Below are 16,673 nucleotides of genomic sequence, written 5' to 3'. Positions count from 1 at the left end.
AAGTACTGCTAAATCAAGCTAGCCACAATTCTAAACTATTTTGTATACAAGAAATAAAATGGATATTTAGCACCGTGCAGTTTCATTTTTTTGTATCCCAAGATGTTAGGACGATATGAGACAACAGGCGGACATTTTATAAAGCTGTCTTGAGTGCTAGGAATATCATTCAATAAAGCAAAGAAATAACTGGATGGAACAGAGTAGAAGAGCTGTTTCTATCACGTTTTAATATCTTACTTAAAAGCTCCAGCCTGGCCTAGAACATGTAGCAATGAAACTTGGAGTATGAAAACATAAGATGGACTTTGCTTGATCAAGCTAATGACAACAGAATGCCTGATTTAATTCACTCAGAAAACTTACAAATGGATAACTCACTTTTCTACTTCTATTTCTACTGTTACTACCTAGCCACTGGTATACCAGAGGTTACTCTGAACGTACTAAGCAGCCATGAAAACCATTTGCCATTGATAGAGTCATATGACTTTGACTCCTCTAAAAACCTTCTAAACTGCCACTCACTGTCCATTGTTTTATTATATTTTATATGATTCTTCCACATCAATCCTATATTTCACTTCAACAAAGGACTAAGTTTCAATACTATAATTGAGGAAGTTAAACTATCCATACCATGCATAAGTTTATATACAGCTTTCTTGATCCCTCTTATCTATTCTTTTTCATAACTAAAAAAAATGGAAACACTATACATAATATTTTTCCACAAAAGAGCAGCTTTCTAGTAATTTGAATCTATTCCTTTTCACAATTTCCTTTTTTTAGGCACTGATCAGACCCATGCAGAGAAGCAGAATCACACACATATATACTAAGGGTAGGAATCCTTCTCAATACCTCACTACATGTAAGAAAGGGGAAAGTAGGACCTTGTTAGCAGAAGAAGGTAGAAAAGAGAATCAGTGACCTGGGACTCAAGGAAAGTTCTCTATATTAGAAACAAAAAAACTAAAAATGACACTATGGCACCTTTTTTATTAGGTCCAACTAAAATATTTGCAAACCTAAAAAAATAGAAGTGCTATTTTGGGCCTTGAAGCATTAAAGAGGGTCTTGTAGAAAAAAAAATACGAAATTTTCAAGAGGAGAGTAGGAGATTGAATTCATATAAACTGAGTGACATGGAGAAAGAACAACGGTACAACAAGGAAGTAAATATAAAATATAGAATAAATAAAATACGCTTCCATCTAGGACTGCAAACAAATAGTCCTAACACTGCATCTCCTTTTTTGTGACACCAAAACCCTGCTCTGTGTCATCTTACTATGGCAATATAAAAATCAACATGTTTTTCTATTATTTTATAGAATACTTAGGGATAATTCCAGTGGTGGTATTCAAATTGGTTTGCTATTGGTAGCACGCGAGTATGCGCTTTGCAAGTGTGCGGCACTTCTGTGCATGTGCAGAAGATTCTGCGCATGCACAGGGCATTTTTGGTGACGTCTAGGTGGGTGGAGTCTCCCGCCGCCACCACTACCGGTTCACCTGAACCGGGGTGAACTGGTAGAAACCCACCCCTGGACAATTCACATCCTGGTCAGTGTCTTTTCTCACTTTTACCATCAGGCAGAAGACACAGAAGTATAGCCAGCTGGACAAACAGGTTTAAAAACAGCTTTTATCCATGGGCCGTCAGACTCCTAAATACAACTACAATCACTCCATGCACACATGGAAAGATATGACTGATTTCTCCCCAATTGCTTGTATAAGGTCCATTTTCTATATTGTTCATGTTCTTTTGTATTTTGTTATGGATTGCACCAGTAGAGGCTAAATCAATTTCATTGTATATATGTACAATGACAATAAAGGTTGTTGTTGTTGTTGTTATTATTATTTTAAGATACAACATGCGAAAATAAAGGTAGACTTAAAACCATTGAAAGAACAAAGGAAAACTCCCCAAATCTTAACAAAGCTCCTATTCCCAAGTTGCAGAATTCACCTTTTGAACACTTATCCCTCTTGGGCAAATTAAGTATAGTCCAACTACCTAAAAGTTGCTTTTGTCTGCAGTAAAACCATTACTCTTCAGCTGCAAGAGACCAGAAAGCTCTGGATCTTCTTAAACAGAATGTTTTTTTATTTGAGTTGTTTGTTACTATAAAATAGTTCTGCATACCAAAGCATCATAAAAAGGGAACACAATGCAGAGCATATGCACATCACAATGTTTGATTGACTGCATTCCTTCATAGTGTGTTTGCAACACTACAAAAAAAGAAAAAGAAAAGAAAAAAAATTAAGAGCATCTATGAAATCCTCTCTCTGGAAGGTCAAAACACGGCAAATGCCATGCCAGAAATGTTCTCATCCTGTTAAACTGCAAAGTTGTCTCTGAACTGCCATCTGAAAGTCAGGCAAGATCTCAGCCTCATGGCTGGCACCAAATAAAGTGCCAACACGGTTAAGATAATTATTCATAATACTAATTATATACAATTGTGGTTGATTTTAGAATTCTGACTTACTAGTCAAAACAAGCTGGACAACTGTAATGGAAATCTTTCAAAAAGTGTAGGTAGCTATGTGGGTGTGTTAAAGAATAAAAAACCAAAAACCACACCATGCTAACATCTTTCTTAAGGCCAACTAATGTATCTGCAAATCATAAACAAATAATCATGCTATTACAATTGGGTCTGGATTAAAGATCTGCAAATTTAGCCCCACAACCCTTTTCTTTCTGGACATAACAGCTCTTTGAAGAAGAACTCTACTCCAAAGGTAACACACATTCTTGCATTGAGCACTAATCCTGGGCATTCATTATACAGTCTATTTTGGATCCGTAAATGCAACTTGGTTGCAATTCTGAACGTTTTCTGTTTGAGTTGTCTGTATGGGGCCATATAGTACAAGGCTCAAGAAATGCAGTCACAGTTTGGGTAATGCTACTGTCATATAACCACTAGAAACTATACTGTTCACATAAAATGTATCTAGCTTATGGATTTTTTTTTAAAATGGAAAGATCCAATGATTTACTTTGCTAGCAATGAACTCAAATCCAATTAATGTAATGTGTCTGTTTTGTCCATTATAAATCATAAAATTCAGATTTCTTTAATTGCAAAAAAGAAAAACCAACATAGAAATCCAATGCCATTTCAGAAAGACACAACTAATCCACAATAACCTAAAATAAATATGAACACAATTGCATCTCACAATTAATATAAAGCAATAATAGTGATTATTACTTTAAAATATTGGTAATCAAAATCTTATTGCTACCCCAAGAAAATAAAAAAAATAATCCAGACAAATAATAAAAGCCAATGTAGTAGAATGTTAAGGTGTTTGACTTGAAGTGAGAAGATAGAGGTTTTATTCCACTCTCAACCGCAGATGCTCCCTTAGGTTACTTTGGGCAGATCCCTCTTTCTCAGCCCACTATACGGTAGCCCTTTATGTGTTTCTACCTTGAGCTCCTGTACCAGTGATGGCGAACCTTTTAGACTTTGAGTGCCCAAACTGTGCACACACATGCCCAAACTGAAATGTGTGCCTGCGTGGACATGCGTGCAAACATGCCCGGACATGCTGGCCGGCGGGAGGCAGGGCATCCCAGCACTGGCAGTGTGGCAAGAAGTAAGATCTTTAGGAGTTTGATCCTGTGACTCCCGAGGATGTGGACAGGGTTCTGGGTAAGATTAGTGCCGCCACGTGTTTATTGGACCCGTGTCCCTCCTGGTTGGTACTGGCCTCCCGGGAGGTTACACGAGGCTGGCTCCAGGGGATTATAGGTGCTTCTTTGGGTGAGGGTGCCTTTCCTGCTGCCTTGAAAGAGGCGGTAGTGAGGCCCCTCCTCAAGAAGCCTTCCCTGGACCCGGCTGAATTAGCCAACTATCGTCCAGTCTCCAACCTTCGTTTTGTGGCGAAGGTTGTTGAGAGCGTGGTGGCACGACAACTTCCCCGGCACCTGGATGAAGCTATCTATCTAGACCCGTACCAGTCGGGCTTCAGGCAGGGGTACAGCACAGAAACGGCATTGGTCGCGTTGGTGGATGATCTCTGGAGGGCTCGGGACAGGGGTTGCTCCTCTGTCCTAGTCCTATTAGATCTCTCAGCGGCTTTTGATACCATCGACCATGGTATCATGCTGCAGCGGTTGAGGGGGTTAGGAATAGGGGGCACCGTTTTGCGGTGGTTCTCCTCCTTCCTCTCCGACCGCTCGCAGTTCGTGTTGGCAGGGGGGCAGAGGTCGACCTCGAGGCGTCTCGCATGGGGAGTGCCGCAAGGGTCGGTCCTCTCGCCCCTCCTGTTCAACATTTATGTGAAGCCGCTGGGTGAGATCATCCGTGGTTTTGGAGTGAAGTGTCATCTGTACGCTGACGATACCCAGCTGTACATCTCCACCCCAGACCACCCCAACGATGCCCTTGATGTGATGTCCCGCTGCCTGGAGGCCGTGCGGGCCTGGATGGGGAGGAACAGGCTCAGACTCAACCCCTCCAAGACCGAGTGGCTGTGGCTCCCGGCGCCCCGATATAGTCAGCAGGTGCCATCGCTGACTATTGGGGGTGAATCTTTGCCCCCCACGGAGAGGGCTCGCAATCTGGGTGTCCTCCTGGATGCACGGCTGTCTTTAGAAGAGCATATGACGGCCGTGGCCAGGGGGGCCTTTTATCAGGTTCGCCTGATTCGCCAGTTGCAGCCCTTTCTGGATCGGGACGCCCTGCGCACGGTCACTCATGCCCTTGTTACTTCCCGGTTGGACTATTGTAATGCTCTCTACATGGGGCTCCCCTTGAAGAGCACTCGGAAGCTCCAACTGGTCCAGAATGCGGCCGCGCGGGTGGTTATGGGCGCAACCCGTTATGCCCATGTGACACCCCTCCTGCGCGAGCTGCACTGGCTCCCGGTGGTCTTCCGGGTGCGATTCAAGGTGTTGGTTACCACCTTTAAAGCGCTCCATGGCATAGGACCCGGGTACCTCCGAGACCATCTTCTGCCACCAATAGCCTCCCACCGACCAGTTCGTTCCCACAGAGAGGGTCTCCTCAGGGTGCCGTCAGCCAAGTTATGTCGGCTGGCGACGCCCAGGGGGAGGGCCTTCTCTGTGGGAGCCCCAGCCCTGTGGAATGAACTGCCCCCGGAAATTCGTAAGATATCTGACCTCCGGGTGTTTCGCTGCGCTTTGAAGACCCTGTTGTTCCGCCAGGCCGGACTATCAATACAATAGTTTTAAATTGGGGTATTTAAATTTATTGGGGTTTTAAATTTGAGCCATTTATTTAATTATTTTAAATTTTATATCATTGTTTTGTTTGTGTTTTTAAATAGGCTGTACACCGCCCTGAGTCCTTCGGGAGAAGGGCGGTATAGAAATAAAATTATTATTATTATTATTATTATCTTTCGTGAGCTTCTGTTTTATCGTTTGCAGGGAAACAGAAGCTCACAAAAGAAACACCCAGAGATCTGACCTGTGGCGATGGCGCACCCTCCGTGCCACCTCTGGCACGCATGCCATAGGTTTGCCATCATGGCCCTGTACAAAAGGAGAGATGTAAGTTAAATAAATAAAATAAAGCTGTGCTATAACTGAAATAATACTCATGAATCAATATGTTAATTTTTTTTCTCTTTTTTTCTTTAGAATAGTAACTGATTATAATCCTGGGGACTGGCAAAAGATCTCTGAAAGGAAGACAAGGACAAAGAGCTAAAACGAGATCATCTGCTTACCTTCTTGGCCTTTGTGTGGTAGTTCAGTCACTGCTGGCTGTATCTTTGGTTCTGGTGGCAGATGCTGATTGGTTGAAAAATGCTCCACATTTTCAGTCTGCCTGATCGGTGGCACTGGGGCCTCAGAAGATTTTGTTACCTGGATTTCCACACGTTTGGTAGCAACATCAGGCAAAGATGGACTAGTGGGTTCAACTCTGCGCTGGGTTGGTTCAGGGATCTTTGAGGGGACTTCCATTCTGCGAAGAGCTTGGTCCTGGGGCTTACTTATACTGATCTCAGTCCTTCTGGGAGGAGTCTCAAGAGGCTTGTGTCCCAACACATCTGTTCTCTTGAGGCCAAATCTTGATGCTCCTGAGGTGGAATTTTCCACTTGCTTTGATGATATGTCAATGGAGATTTCTGTTCTTCTGGACACTGGTTCAGGATGTTTTGGCCCAGAAATATCAACTCTCCTTAAAGAGGACTTGGGAGACTCCCCATGTCTGGAAGGAGTCTCTGAATTCCTGGCCCCAAGATCTTGGAATTTCTGTGTGGAACTGGACACTGTGGACCTTGCAAGAGGATTGGGTGCCCGCCTTTGTGGAGTAGAAGAATTTGAAGGCTGATCTACTTCTTCAACTTCAAAGGATCTCTTCAAAGCTGAAAGATATAAAAATGGAATTTAAAGACTACTATCAGAATTACATAGTTACTGTCCTCAAGTTGTAAATTATATATCAACATTGGATGATATCCCTCATATTGGGTGATATCCCTTTTGTTAATTCAAATACTTAAGAAAGGTGGGGGGGATGACTTGCTGAGTCTTTGGATCTTTAGGGAATTTGTGCTGAAGTGTTGGGAAACTTAATCTGATTTTCAAGCCTTCCCAAAAATAGTTGAAAAAATAAGGAATACCTTACTCTTCTTGGCAGTCTGAAAGAGGCCATGGAGTCTCACAAGATTTCTAGATTCTATATAAAAATGTATACCACATGCTGTAAAGTCCCTTCATCTTTTTGAAAATCTTAGTTACATTTACTTTGGGATTTCTTCTTGCACCCAACTCATTACATTTATATCATGGCATAAAAGACACCTAGAATGCCTTTGGAGGTAAACACCAAGTGAAACTCACCAAACATAGGTTATAGCCTTTCTTAAAGATTGTCTTGTGGCAATAAGTGAGATTTCTTATTTCTCAATCCTTATTATATCTACAAAGTGGATAAGAAGGGCCACAGAAAGACTCTTCAAGGCATCTAGTGGATAAAGTCACTCAATTTTGTTTGGAGTTGGAATCTGGATGAACAGATCTTTTGGAATTGTCTGAGACAGTTATCCGGGAAGAGATTGAAGGTATTCATTCTGATGAAATGAGCAGAGTTCCCGGTGAGTTCAGCCACCTGTATTTTAATTCCTCTCCTCCCGGCTGACTTAAGGTGCTTAACGCACTGTAAGCCGCCCTGAGTCTCCGGAGAAGGGCGGCATATAAATCAAATTAAAAAAAAAAAAAGGTTTCCTGGGAGGTGACAAATGGTTGGGTCCAGACACCAACCACTGTGGGAGACTGTTGTCTGCCCTCTTCTTAAGAGATTGTTGGTGGACCAAGGAATCTGGACAATTTTCATCCACCTTCCACCTTGGCCCTAGAAGAAACAGATTATCTGGGGCCTTTCCAGTTACGATTCAGGGCTGCTATAGTACTGTGAAATCATTGACTGTACTTATTGAGGATCTCTGGTGGGCTCAGGGTCAGGCACTGACTGCATCCTCCTTGATGTCTTGGTGGTGGTCAATATCATTGTTCATGGTATTCTTCTGGCCCAGCCAAGGAAAGTGGGAATTGGGGCTACTGTATTGTTATGGTTCTCTTGTTTTATTCATGGCTATTTCAAATTGATGTTAGTGTGTGTTGATGGCGGGGGGGGACTTGAACCTGAGACTCATGCTTTGTGGAGAAACTCCAGCTTCTGCTTTCTCACTACACCTATATAATATCTACATGAAACTGCTCAGTAAAGTCATCTGCGAGGATGGGGTGCATTGTCACTATTGTGCTGATGATAAACCAACAGTGCTTCTCTAGACTGGGCTCACTGAGGATGCCACTGAAGTTCTTTCCTAATGCCTGGAGGCTATGAGGGTCTGGATAGAGGAGAATTCTGGTTCAACCCTACTAAGATTAAGTGGCTGTGGTTGTAAGTCCTGCACCCCTCCCCTGGTTTTGGCTTTGCACATGACAACTCACATCTTAATCATCTCCCATTAGTAATGCACTGAATATGGGACTTCTATTGAAGAACATTTGGAAGCTGAAGCTGATCCAGAATGCAGCAGCACAGGGAGTTTTGGGAGTTTCACATACTCATATAACACACTGCTCCAAGCTGCTCCAGTAGGCTTCCAAATACAATTCTTGGTGCTACTTATTGTCTTGTCACCTATAGAGCTCTACATGGCATATAGTGAGCTATCTGGGTGACTGCCTTTCTCCCATTATTTCTACTTGCCCCACCAGATCTAATAGGCTCCAGTCCCCTTTTATCAAATACCATCACCTTGTTGGACCCCGGAGTTGTGCCTTCACTATGGCAGCACCTGTCCTATGGAACAGCATCCTGTCAGAAAGCCAGATGATCCTGCCCTGACCCTGTTAACCTTTCAAGTTCTGAATACCCGATGTTTCCTTAGGCATTTGGGCCAGGATGTTAGGCAAGCTCTGTTGCTGATGTGGTTTTATGCTTGGGATGTATGTATATCTTGGGTGTCATGGGTCATTGCTCAAAGCTGTTGTTTTAATCCTTGCACAAAACCCACAGTCACCATTGTGAGATGGGTGGCCATATTACATTATTAAAATAAATAAATAAATATAGTCCCACCAAAATATTGGATGCCTTCCAAAACAACAGAAGCCTCAAAGTTTTCCAGTCAAATGATGAAAATAATTGTAGGACATTGACTAGAAAAATAGCTCAAGATCAACATCTATAAAACGTAGACAGCATCAGGCACAAGTCTGACACATCAATTTGTCCAACTCCCAAGAGTGAGTCGGCCAGACACATGGCTTAGATTCATTGACTACTTGGCATGTTTCAAAAACTGCACTGTCAGCCTCTTGCTTGTACTTAGCCCTTTTAGGTTTTATTACAAAAACAGCAAAGGGAAGCATTTATTTATTAGGTCAGTTGAGCTTTCCACACAACACAAATTTCAGTAGTGCTCAAACTAAGAAAACATTTTGGTATGCCTTAGAGTGTGGTTTCTACCACATAGAAAATTAATCATTTACAAAATCCTCATTCTAAACTTTATGAAACACCAAAGACACAGTACAAGATGACCTATTGGACAGTGCCCATGTTGCAAGACATTACTTGGGAATAGACAATAAAATCCATACAAGTAATCATATCTACAGCTAAAACAGGCATTCTCGAATTCTCAAAACACAACAGACCATGACAGACCATGGGCAACAGAAGAGTTTGCTCAAAATTCATAGTCAGGGGCATATATAGATTTTTTCCCCCTAAGGAAAAGGTCAAAATTACTTCCTAGTCATTTGAGAATGATTACTTTGGTTAAAACATTAAACTCCCAGGTAATTGTGAAAGGCAACTTTTAATTTATGGACATTGGAAACCTTTTGTATTTATAATAAAAACTGTACTTTTTAATATTTGTCATAAATTGAGAACCTTCTGGGACACTAAGTGAGGCATCTTTTTTGTAAAATACAAACAATATATATATATTTCCACAAATTACAATAATCATGCATTTCATCTTTTTGCTAATTTTCTGTCATTCGAGTTTTGTCTCTTCTGGGACAAAAAATCCCATTCTTTAAGGTTTTGCAGCCTAAATAAACTGAAACTACCTGATCTAGTGAATGGGGAAAGCAGCTGATTGGTGGTTGGATCTGCCTCCCGGAATATTGCCTATCAGCTGTTCCAGGTTGCAGGGATCGCCATCGCCTCCGTCGCTGCTCATCACTGCTACCACCTATCACCATCTCCATGCACCCCATTTTCAGCCTCCATGCACCTCATTTTCATCCTGTTCCAGGTGGCAGGGATAGGCAGCAGAAATTCCATCGCCCATTGCCGCTGCCGCCTATCGCTGCCTCTGCGCACCCCATTTTCGGCCTCCATGTGCCCCATTTCTGGCTGTTCCCAGGCAGTGGGAATTCCCGCTTCGGCATCATTTGCTCTATAAGATGCACAGACATTTCCACCCACATTTGGGGGGGGGGGCGAAGTGTATATTATACACTGAAAAATATGTTAGATATATAACTGGATCACCTCAAGAGCATTGTCATGTTGGCTGAGACTACTGGAAGTTATATTTGAGCAACATCTGTGGGGCCAAATATATGTTGACATGTACAGAGAAGCAAGTACAGCCCAGTGTGATCATGCATCTACCACAATACCCTTTTAATATTGGTATGTGTATAGGGTAGGGGGAAAAAACTGGATGTAGGCAACACATTGCTGCTCTAATTATTTTACTTGGGTTCTGTTTAATTATGAATTACCTTGCTATTACAATCAATTTTATATCATTTCACAGCACTTGAAGGTCTGAAGATTGTTTCAGGAAGGCTGAAATGCTTAGCATGCAAGACCACATCTGGTATACTGACAGCAAGACTGTTATTCTAAAATTTCAGTGGCGTGTTGCTGGCACCAGCAGCACAATCACTGCAGCCTGCAAACATCACAGTGGGCTTGCAACATTATACTTAACCTTCCTGCTTTCTGCATTACCACCAATTAAGATAAATAGCTGTTTACATGCTGTAGTGCATTTGTTAGGTAATGAGATACATTATCTTTTGAAAGAGGTTAAACGTCTGCTCTGTTAAAACTAGCACTCAGAAAACATCAGATCTTTATTGCTATCAAATGAAGACAACAGTACCATGAGTAACAAAAATTTCAAAAGCACTGAGCAATAAACTCAAAAGAACTCCAAGGACAAGCAGCAAACAAACAAGGTAATGAAACAAAATGGTATTGCATACTCTTACAGAGTAAGGGTTAACTAACCTAACCTTCCAAATCAATACGAGTTCTTCCAGTTAATTTTGAAATGTAATCTGAACATAGATTTCAGGAGGGGAAGAATAACATACAAGTGTGGTTTGTGGTTGTGGGTGGAGTCTCAAGAAAGAATAGCTTTGTCAGCAGATTCCCCAAATTATCGGGAGGGTTGGGAAGACACCTGGAAGATGCCAGATTTGGAAAGACAGCTGCAGAACCTAGAGACCCCTAGAAATGTCACATTCTTCCAAATGGAAACAGAAGATGGGGAAAATGATGAGAGAAGGCCAATGGTCTGAAGAGTTGAGTAAATGAGAGGCTGAACAGAAGAAGGAGAAAAAAATGTGTGAAACAAGCTGCAGACGATGTAAGGTCTAGTGCAGAATGTACAACTTCAGAAGATCACAAAGACCTTGACTTTTCAACCCAGAACATGCCTCAGTCATCACAAAAAAAGTTCTGCTTGAACACATTTCCTTGAGATCTACAGTTCTTTAAGTTAAATCCTGCAATGCAGATGCAACACCGTCTACCAGTCCATAGTGATTGTGATCTTTGTCTTGCTCCCACAGAACTGATTTCACCATGCATAATGCCTTCATTAGTGTCCTGATAACATCTGCATCTTAGCAAGCATAAACAGCAGACATATACATTTATGGTGCGTGCTCAACTTCTAGGTTCAGGCAGACCACAAAGGAGGTTAGAGAACACATAATAAACTTTGGTTTGAAAGAAGACAGGAAGTTGTTTTCTAAAGACTTTTTAATCTCTGTTCATTATATTGTTTTCTTCAGTTTGGGGAGATAGAATGCAGATAAATATTTTTCTGACAGTAGTGTGAAAAGACAAATCCCAACTAAAACTTCAGGGGAAAAAAAAATCAAATTTAGCTTAGGGATACCTTAGCCTCTTGAGCAAGTTTTTCCTTTTTTCCCCAATTTTCTATATCTGCTAAATGTAGGCTTCTTTTGCCCTGATCATATTTTCACCTGCTGTTATCTTATTTTCATTTAAGATAGTTCAGTAAAGATGACTGAATGAAGAATATATATTATAAGAACTAGTAATCTAAATTGAGAATTTAGTAACCGAAATTGAGACTAAGGCATTAGAAATTACCTAATATGTCCTGAGTCAAAGAAAGGTAAATATTGTGTGACCCAAAACACTGTATCTGTGTTTGACCTTGGGATAGGAAATGTCCACTCTGCAGAACAAAACAACCTTCTATCCCATTTGAGTCTGAGGCCACCATGATAGAAAATTTGTTCTTGATTTTTCAAATCAAGGACAACAGAGCCACTTTAAAAGGGATGGTAGGAAGCAGAGGTGGTATTCAACAGGTTCTGACCAGTTCTGGAGAACCGGTAGCGGAAATTTTGAGTAGTTCAGAGAACCGGTAAATACCACCTCTGACTGGCCCCACCCGCATCTATTATCTTCCTCCTGAGTCCCACCCGCATCTATTATCTGCCTCCCGAGATCAGGAGGAAATGGGGATTTTGCAGTAACCTGCCCCTGGATTGGGGAGGGAATGGAGATTTTACAGTATCCTTCCCTTGGAGAGGGGTGGAAATGGAGATTTTACAGTATCCTTCCCCTGCCACGCCTACCAAGCCATGCCATGCCATGCCATGCCATGCCCACCAAGCCACATCCACAGAACCGGTAGTAAAAGTTTTTGAAACCCACCACTGGTGGGGAGGACTGATCTTGTCTCCACACATGAGAAATATATTTAACCCGTAGGCCACCCAGAACCTGAAAAAGGCCCAATAATAAGAGGTGATAGGTGAACAGGACTTCCACTATTTTTAACTTTAAAGCAGTTATACTATATTAATAGGGGTAAATGAGAATCAGTTTGGTGTTATGGTTAAGGCATCAATTGGGTGACTGTGAGTTCTAATCCTACCTTAGGCACAAAACCAACTAGATGACCTTGGGCCAGTCATTTTCTCTCAGCCCAAACCATCTCATAGGATTGTTGTTGTGTGGAAAATAGTAGGAGTAAGGTGTTTAGATATGTCTGTCACCTTTCCCTCAGCCCTAGAAAGGAGGCAATGGCAAATTACTTTTGAAAACATTGCCTAGAAAATTTCAGGGACATGATTGAATGGAACAAAAAAGAAGGGGGATGGATATAAATACAATCAGAACTATGATGATGTGATTTTTTAAAAAAGTATATTATGCCATTTTAAGCCTATTCCCTACCTCCCACAACCATTTGCCTTAAAGAGCAAAATGTATCTTAAAAGAGTTACATTTTGTGTTTGAAAAGAGACTAATGAAAATCTTCCCGGGTTTTCTTTTTATTTCTTAGCATGGCTAAAGATAGAATTTGCTGGTTGCTATAGATTAGGTGTTGGCAATATATGGCTCTTCAGATGTGGTTTGATTCCCAGCATCCCTCACTTTAGACCATGGTGGTTTAAATCTGGTGGGAGCTCAAGTTCAATAACATTTGATCTGCATAACCACTTTGGTGTGAAGCAGGAACAATTTGAACAACTATCTCTAAACCAAGGCAAAAAGAAAGTCCTATAAACATTGTCAAAGGGCAAAAAACAAACATATGTGGTCAGAGGCAGCCTGCTGTATTGCCTTTCAAGAGATTTAAAACTACAAATAAGCCAATATACCTCAAGTTTGTTTGTCTGCAAAAGCCACTTCAACAATAATATGTGGAATGAATAAATCAACACAGAATCTTTGCAAACTATTTCAAGTTGATGAATGAACTAGCCTCTTTTGCAGTACAATCCTATAAATATCCACTCATAAATAGACTCAGCTGAGTTCAATTGACTTTACTCCCATATAATTATGTATAAGAATACAACATGATTCAACCACAAATACAAAGGCAAGCTTTCTAACTGCTTCAATCTTAAAATATTTTTATAATTATTGAATGTCTACTGCTGATTAGCAAACTGAGCAATCTTGACTTAATTATTAGCTTTGCCTCCCTTGAAGGAAGGCATCTCAAAATGTGCCTGTATATGAAAAAATCATTCCTGAAAGCTTAAAGAAGATTATTTAACATCTTACACCACAAGCTTGTCTTCTTTCTCCCAAGCTTTGTCCATTTACAACAGAAACAAAACAAAAAGCTGCTTCTTCAAAGTTATGGCTTTTATTTAGTCATGCATAGTAACAAACAAGCTTCTATGCATTTCCAACCTTAAAGTTATATTTTCCATCAGTAAATACCAAACCATTGTCAAAGTTTATTGGACACTATCTTGAAAAAGGGGGATTCTAATTAGGAAAACAAGACAGGAGCCTAGGGAAAGTTTAAATGAAGTTATGTTTATTTTAAAAAATACCCACTGGAATATTTCAATTTCATCTTTTCTTTTAAAAAATGTATTTTTTTTAAAAAAAAGTACACACTGAATTATTTCAGTTTAATCTTATATTGGGACAGCATAACTTTTTCATGATATATTTTAATATAGACACGTGGAAGTAAAAAGTATTTCCTAGGTCAATATCCAGAACTTTTTATCAAACACCTTGCCTTCTTTCAAGCAGAGTTAAATACATGTTGATGTACTGTAAGTACACATTACATCAACATTCTGTCAGAACTTCCATCCCCCCACCATCCAGTCTCAACTGTCAGTACCTATTGTCCCAAAGGTGCTTTTTTTCAAAAGGCAATTGGACTTTGCTTTTTGGCTTAAGACATTTAGCTTCTTATTCAAGAACCTTCTTCAGTTCTGAAGAAGCTTTTCTTGGATGAGAAGCAACATGTCTTCAAGTCAAAAAACAAAGTCCTGTTGCCTTTTGAAAAAAATCAACTTTGGGACAACCATGACCTGGATGACTGAGAATCTCCATAGACGCTGTCGGTACCTATCCTTCCATCCTCCCCACCATCCCAACTGATGAAGCTTCTTGAATGAGAAGCAAAACGTTTTCTTCTATTTCTTCAAGGGAAAAACAGTCCAGTTGCCTTTTATAAAAGCACCTTTGATACACATTAGATCAGTTTTCTTCAACCTAGTGCTTTCCAATTCCAGTTCTCTAAATCCCCAAATCATGTGGGTGGGGGAAAGTTGCATTTGATCATACTATATAGATCGCTTTCTCCTCCAACATACACACACATTTCAATGATGCCTAAACGGCGATGTATTTGACTAGGAGAAGACACGTGCACCAAAACAAAGGTCTCATATCCATATAAAAGAGATATGGGCAAATGAAACTTTGATTCAAATATCGACTGAAATCCAGACAAAGCCTTCCCTTTTTTCACAGGATGCATAATCTTTGAGGCAAGTTTCTCTCTCTTCTAGCTTGCAGTTGAAGTATCTGATACTCAAGGTAATCATGACCAAAAATAAACCCACCTTCACATTTAAATTAGTTTCAAATATTTCCTGTCTGTGTTACAACACTTTTCTGTAAGCCTTCCCAAGAGAGTCCTTCCATCTGTTCAAGCTGGATCAAATAAAACTTAATATCAGTCTCTTTATTAACTTCATTGCAAGAACAGCTCTGGCTAAAATCCACAGAGAACAAAAGAAGTTAAGTTTGTAAAAAGCCCACTCAAATGATACAGAAACCATATGCAAGGAAGTTACTACAGGAAATCAGTGATAAAAATGGAGGAACGGGGATTTACTTCCTACAAAATGTAAAATATGCATAATCTGAATAAGAGAACATCCCCTGCTTCATCTGCAAGAATTTTTTTTTTTTTACATTTTGGATTGTTTTGCATTCATGAGATAACACTGAGAATGATTCCCAAGGATTTTGTACAGTAAGTCAAGGGCAGGACTGTAGGCAGCTGCCTGAGATGCATCATGGGCCAAAATTTAAGCCAGGGAGGGGGAGCCATGGGAACAGGGAGGAAGAGAAACTGAGGAGCAGTCCAGAAATGTGGAATAATAGTTTAAACTAACGGACCACCAAAATACACAGAGATGCATGACAGCTTATAGGATCTTGCTGATCAGATAAAGTCTGAGTCAAAGACGAAACTTTTCCATGCAATTGTCTGCTTCAGTGGAGAGAGCTAATTCAAGGATGTGATGGTACCTACTTCCACAAATATATGCTCCAGTCAGCAATTCTATTACTTATTACAATGATCAGCTACACAGAAGATACGAAAGTCCCTATTTGATAGTCACTCCTATCAGTTAGACCTAAGAATTTTTGTTCAACCATTAAACTCATTAAGTAAAGCCTATCATTTTATAACCTTTAGAATATTAACAAAATATTAGAATAACAAAGTTGGAAGGGACCTTGGAGGTCTTCTAGTCCAACCCTCTGCTTAGGCAGGAAACCCTACACCACTTCAAACCAATAATTGTCCAATCTCTTCTTAAAAACATTCACAACTTCTGAAGGCAAGTTGTTGCACTGGTTAATTGTTCTGTTAGGAAATTTCTCCTTAGTTCTCTGTTGCTTCTCTCCTTAGTTTCCATCCATTGCTTTTTGTCTTGCCTTCAGGTGCTTTGGAGAATAGGTTGACTCCCTCTTCTTTGTGGCAACCCTTGATATCAGAACACTGCTATCATTGCACCCCTAGTCCTTCTTTTCATAAGACTAGACATACCCAGTTCCAGCAACCGTTTTTTATATGTTTTAGCCTCCAGTCCCCTAATCATCTTTGTTGCACTTCCCTTTACTCTTTCTACTCAACAACTTTTTTACACTGTGGTGACCAAAGCTGGATGCAGTATTCCAAGTGTGGCCTTACCAAGGCATTATAAAGTGATATTAATCTTTCACATGATCTTGATTCTATCCCTTTGTTAATGCAGCCTAGAACTATGTTGGCTTTTTTGGCAGCTGCAGTATATTACTGGCTAATATTTAAGTGACTGTCCACTAGGACTCCTAGAGAGGCTCTGGAGGCTGGGGACA

General features: G+C 40.6%; 1 protein-coding gene across 1 annotated transcript in view; it reads right to left on the bottom strand.

Annotated features, from left to right (window-relative positions):
* Positions 1-16,673, bottom strand: part of SEPTIN9 (septin 9) — a 186,904-nt gene that overhangs the window by 96,350 nt on the left and 73,881 nt on the right. The window contains exon 2 of the mRNA XM_070937510.1: positions 5,731-6,372. Coding sequence (XP_070793611.1) covers positions 5,731-6,372 — 642 coding nt within the window. The remainder of the gene's footprint in view (positions 1-5,730; positions 6,373-16,673) is intronic.

The sequence above is a fragment of the Pituophis catenifer genome, unplaced genomic scaffold (assembly GCF_029215685.1).
Source record: "Pituophis catenifer annectens isolate HBS135680 unplaced genomic scaffold, rPitCat1.0.hap2 SCAF_2, whole genome shotgun sequence".
Classification (NCBI taxonomy): Eukaryota; Metazoa; Chordata; class Lepidosauria; order Squamata; family Colubridae; genus Pituophis; species Pituophis catenifer.
The sequence above is the reverse complement of the archived record's forward strand: the minus strand, read 5'-3'. Positions and strand labels throughout refer to the sequence as shown.